We start from the raw sequence: 10213 nt of genomic DNA on the forward strand, positions 1-10213 counted from the left end.
GGTTTGATTTGCACATTTCTTAGATTTCAGAGGGTTCTTATTTTTGGAACCTAATGGTCTACCACGTTTCAAACGGGCCTTAGACTTTGTAGCAACTTTATTATTGTGTTCCTTTTGAACATCAATACGTACTGGTGCATTACAAGCTGGTATGTACGATTTTGTTACTCTCTTTGGGTCAGCAAAGGAATCTGGCAATTGAATAGCTAGCTTTTGCAAATGTATAATCTTTTGGACCTCTGCCTCACATGCTAGAGTCCGAGGATCTTGCCAATTTAAGGATGTTTGATTCCATGATAATTCCTTGAACAGCTTGTTATTCTCTCCACCCAACATAGGAAATTCGGATTCGGCAAACTGACAATCCGCGTATCTGGTCTTAAATAAATCACCCGTAGTTGGCTCAAGATACTTAATAATGGTGGGATAAGCATACCCAACATATATTTCCATCCTCCTTTGAGGTCCCATCTTAGTTCTCTGTGGTGGAGCAATTTGTACATAAATGGCACACCCGAATGTTTTTAGATGGGATATATCTGGCTCATGACCCGTTTGTAATTGGGATGGTGAATACTTATGTTCACTAGATGGCATGATACGTATTAATTCAGCTGCATGTAATATTGTGTGTCCCCAAGACGACATAGGAAGCTTCGACCTCATAAGCAATGGCCTAGCAATCAATTGAATACGTTTAATGAAGAATTCAGCTAATCCATTTTGTGTATGGACATGTGCCACAGGATGTTCCACACTCACCCCCATGGACATACAATATTCATTAAACGCTTAGGATGTAAATTCACCAGCATTGTCTAGACGTATAGTCTTAAGTGGAAAATCTGGAAAGTGGGCTCGCAGACGTATAATCTGGGCCAGCAATCTAGCAAACGCAAGGTTTCAAGTTGACAATAAGCAAACATACGACCATCTGGTCGATGCATCAATCATGACCATAAAATATCTAAACGTCCCACAAGGTGTGTGTATTGGTCCACATATATCTCCTTGTATCCTTTCCAGAAAATTTAAGGTTTCTTTAGTAACTTTTACTGGTGATGGCCTTATAATGAGTTTTCCTTGTGCACATACTACACACGTGAGATTCTTAGGAATAACTCTTCTCTCTTTTATAGTGTGCACTTTAGAGTTTATTATTAGCTTACGCATCATGTTAGAACCCGGATGGCTAAGCCGGTCATGCCATAAAGTGAATTGTTCATTGAACGTCTTATTCATTGCCAAATTAGCCTCTATCATATTTATCTTAGCATGGTAAAGACCAGTGGCTAGTGCGGGTATAGACTCTAGGACATTCTTATTTCCTTGGGTGATTTCAGTAATATATAGGAATTCTTTGTTCCTTCACCCTTTGTTTCAACATGGAAACCATTAAAACGAATGTCCTTAAAACTTAACAAGCTTCTCTTTGAGCTGGGTGAATATAAGGCATCACTTATTTCAAGATGTGTGCCATTAGGTAATAAAATATGAGCCTGGCCGTAGACCTCAATAAGGCTTGCTATACCCGCAATTGTACTAATATTGGCATTTTTCATTATGAGATTAACAAAATATCTCTTATCCTTGAATTTAAACCATTGAATCATTGAATTTAAACCAAAAATAATAATCCAATCAAATGCAATGCATAAAATATAAAATTAAATCAAGACCACATTTGAGTTTGATTATCCTCTCTCAAACAATCAGAGGCTTCATAATCCAACAGGTCATCCTTCTCATGGTCGAAATCACCTTCACCATCGAGATGAACCAGGTTAGCTTCTGGATTCTTTTTCAAATTCTCTTCATAGAGATCAACAAGGTGCTTAGGAGTTCTGCATGTTTTTATCCAGTGGTTATCCATACCACATCTATGGCAAGTGGACTTGGTCTTATGTTGCAGTTTAAATATATCATGACCTCTACCCCAACCTCTGCCGAAGCTGAATCGGTTTCCACGGCCTTGACCACCAAAATTGTGTCCTTGGTAACTCCCACGACCAGGACCACCACGTCCACTTCTCCCACGGCCACAGCCAAACTTGTCCCTATGGACATAGTTAGACTCTTTAGTCTCTTTCGGCTCTTTAGGCTCTTTGGGATTTTTCTTTGCCATGTCAACCTTGTGAGCTTCCGGTAATGGAGCTTACCCGGAGGTCTCAAAGCACTATTCATCATCAATAGCTCATTGTTCTGCTCAGCAAGCAACAAACAAGAGATAAGGCTTGCATATGTCTTAAACCCCTTTTCACGATATTGTTGTTGAAGCAATATGTTATTGGTGTGAAAGGTTGAGAATGTCTTCTCTAGCAAGTCCTTCTCAGTAACCTCAGTACCACATAACCTTAGGATTGAGACTATCTTGAATAGCTCTGAGTTATACTCATCCACGATTTGAAGTCTTGGATCCTTAGGTTTTTCCAATCAAATTGAGCCTTAGGGAGGAGCACCGTCTTTTGGTGTCCATATCTGTTTTTCAACTCTGTCCAAAGGAAGAGGATCTTCAACAGTGAGGTACTGGTTCTTGAGACTCTCAGCAAGGTGGTGGTGTATATGCATAATTACCTCGTACTTATCCTTGTCGGCACATTCAACATCATCCTCAATGCATTCGCATAAGTCCTTTGATTTCAGATGGATCTTAGTGTCCAAAGCCCATTGCAAGTTGTTGTCTCCAGAGACATTAAGGGCAGCATAGGAGAGGTTGTTGAGCTTTGCCATCTATAAAATAGAATAACATGCATCCGATTAGCATGCGGTATTTAAGACCGAACCATGCAACAAATTTAGGTCATGCGGTATTTGAGACCGAACCATGCCATGCTTATTTATACTCAAATTTTCATGGTTTATGTCTTGTTTTTATCTCATAATTTTGTGGTTCAATAGCATGAGACAACAATCCTAGATAACAATTATAATCTAGCATGCAAAGTTTTCCTTTTTACTAAATTTTTTCTTTTCTTAAAATTTCATTTTTCTAGGTTAGGATTAGGACAAAGTTTTAGGAAATATTTTCTAGGATTTTAGGATAATGTCTATAATTAATTTGGAATTTATCCTAATTTGTTTTGACCTTTCATGCAAAACATATAATAATTTCTGATTTTAATTTCTTAGTTTTAGGGTTTTAATTATAAATAAACAAACACCAAATATCGGATTCTAACAACCTAGAACAATTGGTTTAACTTTCTCTCTGTGAATTTCGAATTTAGGTTTTAGTTCTAGGGTTTTCATACAATTAAATTCAAGCAATCAATCAACAATAATAATCGTATTTTAATCTTTGCGTAATCGGTTTAATTTGCAAACAATCTAAGCAGCCCTAAACCTCATAACAACCGATTTTAGAGTTTTAAAGTTTTAGGGTCTAAAGCTTAGGGTTTATGTTTGTTGATTGTCTACTTGTAGATTTAGGGTTCCTTTAGATTTAAGATCAGATTTGATTTCATAGGTTATAAGGGGGTTTGATTATTGTTTACCTTCCACCGTTTGGAGGTTGACTGGATTTGAACCGGGAGCTAAAGACCTCGGTTTTACTTTTCTCTTGATCACGAACCTCGGCCTAGGTAGGAGGAAGAACCGATGACGAACTCGAACTGCTGCTCGAACAGGAACAGATCTCCGAACAGAACTCACCCCAGACAGAATCGGACCACGAACTCGGACTAGTCACGGACGAGAACCTGATCACCGGACTTCAACGAACAAGGGTTTTGTGCGGCGGCGGTCTTAGGGTTTTTAGGGTTTTCTCAGTTGGACTTTTAGAACAAGTCGTGCTGATAACGTGTTGTAAACTAGGGAAATCGAAGGAGGTTTTCTCTTTTCTTATTCTTATTGATTCAATCGTTCATTACATATATATAGAGATAGACAAACCCTTAGTACAAAACAGACTAGGAATAGGAAATAGGTAATGGGCCGTAAACACTAGGACGTACATGGGCCGTGTATGGGTCGTGTATGGGCCGGTTATGGAAATCCACGATCCATGTTTTACAACACACCTCTCATTTTTATATATGGGTCTATTTTTTGAAACAAATAAATTATCATATTATTTATTATAATTAAAAAATAATTTTATTTCCGGATATACCATAAGTTAAATTTTTAAAAAAATATATAAATTGTTCAATCAATAAAATAATCAAGCTTTAGTAATATTATTCTTTAGAAATAATATTTTTATTGAATTAGAAATTTTACTGGGTAACATGTCAAAATTTGAATATTTAAATTCAAATTTACAAAATTATGTCTTATAATGACATTCAAGTCATGATGTAGAAGACACATTGTTGAAATAACTTCACATATATAATCTAATACAACATATTAAAATTTTATTTTAAAATAAAAAATATTCAAAATTTTATATAAAATAAAATTTAACCAGTGTTATAGCACGGGTACTTATCTAGAATCATTAACAATATAAAACTTACAAAATAGGTATTTTCTTTTTAACCATCATATTTAGCATATGATTTTATTGCATAATATTTTATCAAAAAAATCAAAAAAAAAATCACATAAATTATATTTTATATAAAAATTATAATATAAATAAAATGAATTTCAACCTGTGCTCTAGCACGGGTCTTAATCTAGTAAACTCTTAATTCGCAAGTTGAGAATATACATTTTATGATTTGGTTATAAATATCCTAAGAAAATTTTTAAAATATATATCCGTTTATAAAAATTCAAATCACATCATATGCTGAAAAAAATCTAAAATTTTATTAACTTTATGTATTAAATAGTAATTAAAATAATTAAATATAAGATTAAATAAAAGTGCAAGGAGAATTATATTTTAATCTAACATATTGATTTAAATTAGATAGATAGTTTTTAGAAATTAATATTATCAAATAAGGAAATAATTGTGTTATGTTGTAAGGATTGTAGAGAATTTAGTTAAAACTTGTTTGGATATAAAGATAATAGAAGATGGTACAAAAATGCTTCAAAAATGTTAAAATAGATGGTACAAAAATGCTTCAAAAATGTTAAAATAGATTAATTACAAAGTTTTGATAAGTTTGCGGCACAATACCCAAAGATGTACATATTTTGTTAGTATTTTGTGGTTAGTGCACCAATTCAATATCTATAGACAGACCTCTCTACCTAAATTTGTATAACCAAAGAAAATATGGTACAACAACGTTCCTAGTAGTGTGAATCGTTACTGTGTTAAGTGTTAACTGTTCGAATTCGTACTTGGTAGAATACAATACATGTTGAAAGAAACAAAAAAATTGTCCTTGTACAATGAAGTATGAGGTGTAATAAAATAATAGTTGGTGAAGAAGTTACCATGAAATTTTGTGAGCTGTTGTTGAATTCTAGAGAACTTCGTTTTACCATTTAGTAACAACAACAACAACGTTAATAAGACTATAATTTTTGGACAATCAACAAATTGTAAAAGTATACATGAATCATCTTTTGTCATCATATACAGAGACTATTTTCTGTGGTAACAATTGAAACAGATCTTTTCTGTACAACACAACTCGCCATGGAAACATTTTTATACCCACAAGAGAGGGAGAGGAGTAAGACGAAGAATCTTTTTCTTTTTTTTCTTTCTTTTTGGTAGTACTTACGGGTGATTTTTAGCCGAGGTAAGGTAGCATTGGGTCCAAGCCTAGTCCTGACCCACCCAAGCTACCTGGGTCTGCATGCTTTACCCTCCCGAAATAGCGTATGTGACGCAACAGTCTTGCAAGGAAAGTGTTGTGGCAGATCGTGGAGCTATCGCATACCACTGCCACGTGCTTCCGGGCTCTTGTTATGGCTACGTTCATCCGTCTGCTATCCCCTAGGAATCCCACTGCACCTAGGTTGTTCGACCGTACCTGTAATGGGTTCACAACACAGCAAGTACATGAGTCCTTATTTGCAGTATAAGTTCTTAGTGCAAATAACATATAAATGGATTCATAATCTTATCTCTGTTTCTTTACTACCCGCTAGAATTTTCATTTTTATAAAATATCTTCTCCATGACAAACGCTAATTCTAAAACCCGGGTTCCTTATATAGTTAAGGGATCCAGTAGTCAAGTTATGAGCAGAAGAAGATAAGGTATTCATGCTATAGAAGGGAACAAGAGCAGAATAATGTGTACCATTGAGATGATTACTGCATCAGCCTCCCGCCCTTGAAAACTGTCAATGGTTGCGACTTCAACTCCGTCAGCCACTGGAAAATCATCCAGCCTTTCCCTGAGAAGTTGAACCTGAGCAACATATGGGGACTGAACAGCAATAGCCATTGGACTAACACCTGCAAATCATGACCAACGTGTTGTTTTATTAGGTTATCGAGCTTATATTCAGGAACACAAGTAATATGCGTGAATCTTTGATTCTTCAGACTCTGGCAGGTTATTAAGATACAACAACTTGAATATCATAGTCATTGAACATGAAAATAGATCGCTCACCTGCGTATATCAACGAAATGACGTGATTAACCACAATATCTGCTTCTCCTTCATTGTATAATGAGCCTGTACCAGCTGGATCTAGACGCTCCTCGCACCCCACTGATAAACTTCCATATGGCATTCTTGTGTCAAGCAGAAGCAGTGGACATTGTGTAATCCAAGTATGCTGCAGTTAGTTAAAAAAAAGGATGATGTTACATATAAGAGTCATGGGGTTACCAAAATGCTGTAAACATATGATCTTACAACCACAAGCAAAGATAATATCATTAAAGACAAACCAACAGAGTTGCTAAAGAAACCTATAATGCTTTGCTGGAAATTTTCTAAATTATAAAAGCTTAAAAGGTAAAAAGATGTGTGATTGCATTCCAAGTTACCATCAAACAGCAGAAACAGCAAAAAGATGTACCTTCACAAAAGGAGAATCGATAAGCAGATGAGAGGCCACACTTGGAGCAGATTTCAACCATCCACCATACATCTCCTTGGATGCCCAACCAGCGATTACATCATTCATACGATACTGAGTTGTTAATTTTGTCGCAAGAGCTCCATCATGCAAAGATGCAGCTCTTTCCAGTAAGGATACACCAAGCCCACCTTCTAAAGCTTTACGAGATAGAACAACAGGTGCTAATTGGCATGGATCACCGGAAAGAATACAACGTTTCCCTTGCAATATTGGGATCCAGCATGAAGGCTCGATAGACTGACCAGCTTCATCTATAACAACCAAATCAAATGTTTCTAGCCTCCTAATCAAAGGATCAGCAGCTCCAATGTTAGTGGCAAAAACAACCTGTGAATTTGATAGTATTTCCTTAACGGTCTCCTTTTCCTTCTTCTTCAACGTCTTTCCAAGCTGTTTCAAGAGCTGCCGAATGCCAGCTGCAAGATCATCATCCCTCAGGCATTGCCGAAGGTCTTTTCTTAAATCTGACTTCTTCCTCTCCATTTCTGCTCGGAAGCTTGCAAGCTTAGAGTTCACAATTTCCCCCAAAGACTTTGAAGCAACAGCGGATGATACTCGTGCAGGATTCCCTACTCGGACAATGTTTAGTCCGAGATGCAAGAGCTTCTCAACCATATTATCAACCGCTGCATTAGTAGGTGCTGTTACAAGTACTCTTTCCCCCTGCTGAACAGCAAGGGTAATGACCTCCTTAAGCATTCCAGTCTTACCCGTGCCAGGGGGTCCTTGAACTATCATAACAGGCCTTTTTTTGTTCACTCCAAGAGCTATGGCTCTCCTTTGGGAATCATCAAATAACTTACCCACTGGCTCATCACTCAACTCTGCTTCACTCCAATCTACGTAATCATTCTGCTCCAGCCATTCTATATCTTCCCCGTCCCCAAATAAAGTCGCCACTACAGAAATTGATGGATTTTTCTTCTGCAGACCATTCTTCTGAAGAAGCATTAAGGCTTCGCAGTTACGCTGTAACAGAAGACTACAGTAAGCGAGTAGCAGAAAGAAAAAATAGTAATGAAACCTCAATATTTGAGAAACACTTGCAATAATGGGACATGTCAAGCATATTAAAGATGGAAGATATTGGGACTAAACAATGCATCTTCAAACAATATGGAACAAAGATTTACCTCGTACGTTAGGGCATCGGCCAACCCATGAATACGATCTATTCTCACACTCTTTCCAAAGAGCTTAGAGAAAGTAGGATCTCCATGACGAGATTCTAGAGCCACACCAATGCTACACCCATCTTCTCCAAGGTTGTGAACAAACCCCTGCGTACAGGCAGTTGCTCCAGCACCTCTACTGTCACAAATTCTTATGCAAACCATGTCACCAGGGGAAAGTGTAGTAGGAGGAAGACGGTGGTTTCCCCCAACCTTAAACAACACCAAGTGCATACCTCCGAGCCCTGCATATTGGTTGTAAATTACAACAAATTTTATCGAAAATTTGAAAGATGAAAACTTACAACCAAATGCATATGAATTATTGACAAACAAATGAAAAAGAGTGTCGCTATCGGGTTAAGTCTAACCTGTGGAGGTACTAACTGCATACAAATTGCAAATTGTATCACAAAGTTCCTGTGGGGCGTCACCGTGTCTAACCAAGAACTCAATCGGTTTTGAGGAATCAGAGCTCTCATCTGGAGTAGGGATAACATCTAGTTCTTCCTGCGTAACTTCCAATTCTGTATCTCGTTCCACTTGAAGCAACTGCGACATCCGGCTGGTGAAGTCATTAATCCTTCCCTGTATAGCCTTCACCTTTTCTGAGTCTAACCCAAAAACTCCTTGAACAGGCTTTGGCTGAGCAGCTTTGCGAGCAACCTCCCGATGCTGAGCTGTACAACACCATATAAGCCAAAACTTCAACTTCAGCCAAACCATAAAACCAACAAGTACTAAGAAAACAATCCATCAACTAGCATATTTCATATTAAAACCTGAATTAGCTATCTCCTTGAGCAGCTTCCAAGACTCAGTCTCCTTCCAATTCTCCATTATGTTCTTCCGCTCCAGGTCTTGAAGAACATCACGCAACTCTCTCTGGAAATGATCAAACAAGGTAGGATAATGTGTACAAGCCTTCAAACAGACGACTTCAGAACCTAATGGCATGGGAACGGCATTGAGATACGGCTGAGCCTGAATCACAAACGTCAAACCAGATCCCACCGTCTGCCTTAGCTCCAAAAACTCCCCCTGAACCTCCGCAGTAGCGAAATCAGAAGCCATAGCCTTCATAGCCTGACTAATCCACTTCACTACGTTCCTCCCTAAATCTCTCCGCCCCAACGGGTCACCATTTTGATTCAAAGCACGAAGACTCATCTCTTTATCGCTCTTCTTCCTCGGTCTCTCATCTTCCTCCCTAACCTCATTAACAACAGTTTCACTACTTAAACTCACAGATTCAGCACTATCGTTCCTCTTCTCGATTTTTCTAGACCTAATTTTATCGGAAACAGTACTTTTCCTCCGAGGCTTCTTCGTAGTAGCAGCAGTGGAACTAGAACCACCACTAACACCGCTGCAATAGACCTTCCGCGTCGGGATAACACGAACTCCGCCACCGTTACCATCACTCTTAACCACACAAACGTAATTCACCGGCGGTCGAGTAAACGTGAAAGCCGCCGTCGCCGTCGTAGTCGACGGAATCCTAATACTTCTACACAAGAAACTTGACGCTGCTTCCATCAGATTTTTTCGAGCAATTAAACACAAAGAAAGAAAAGAAAAAAAAATTAATGAGATTCCCGAGAAACTCTGCAAAAGCTAGAAAGCAGAATCTATTGACATTTTCTGGGAATCGAACGGAAAATAAAAATACAGAGAATAATACAAAATCTAATGGAGCTTATTTATACAGATTGGAGAAAGGTGTTTTTTTCCAGATATTTGAGACTGACCGATTTAAGCCGTAAGATGAAACTTGAGGCTCTCAGAAATATTATTTATTTATTTATTATTCTTATTATTATTGGTTCAGTTTGAAGAAAAATAAACTGTTATTCAAATTTGTTTTTGAGACCTGAGAAGAGGAGAGAGTCGTGATGAGAGATCGGAGTGGAGAGATGTGATTGGCTAGCATTGATTCTTTGTGAGCAGGTGACGTGTTTAATTACTGTCCTATCCTTATATTCTTGTTTGTTGGCTTATAACCCCTTTATCTTCTGATTCTTTCTTTCGAGAACCCAAAGTTTTAGATTCTACAAATGATTCCAGTTTTGCTTTGGAGCTGAGTTC

The 10213-nt window shown here is 37.6% G+C and overlaps 1 protein-coding gene across 1 annotated transcript; it reads right to left on the reverse strand.

Annotated features, from left to right (window-relative positions):
* LOC104724028 (DNA-binding protein SMUBP-2) lies at nt 5409-9922 on the reverse strand. Its single transcript, XM_010442476.2, has 7 exons — nt 8908-9922; nt 8497-8805; nt 8087-8370; nt 6891-7922; nt 6476-6644; nt 6158-6315; nt 5409-5885 (listed from the first exon to the last, which is right to left on the reverse strand). Exons 1-7 carry the CDS (start codon nt 9662-9664, stop codon nt 5643-5645), a joined length of 2952 nt encoding a protein of 983 aa, XP_010440778.1. The 5' UTR covers nt 9665-9922; the 3' UTR covers nt 5409-5642.

Source organism: Camelina sativa, chromosome 11, assembly GCF_000633955.1.
Source record: "Camelina sativa cultivar DH55 chromosome 11, Cs, whole genome shotgun sequence".
In the NCBI taxonomy this organism is placed as follows: domain Eukaryota; kingdom Viridiplantae; phylum Streptophyta; class Magnoliopsida; order Brassicales; family Brassicaceae; genus Camelina; species Camelina sativa.

Coding starts and splice junctions, on each gene's coding strand:
- LOC104724028 (XM_010442476.2), bottom strand. CDS start 9,664: ATGGAAGCAGCGTCAAGTTTCTTGTGTAGAAGTATTAGGATTCCGTCG. Junction 8,806..8,907: donor CAAGGAGATAGCTAATTCAG/GTTTTAATATGA, acceptor GGTGTTGTACAG/CTCAGCATCGGGAGGTTGCT. Junction 6,316..6,475: donor CATTTCGTTGATATACGCAG/GTGAGCGATCTA, acceptor CATGATTTGCAG/GTGTTAGTCCAATGGCTATT.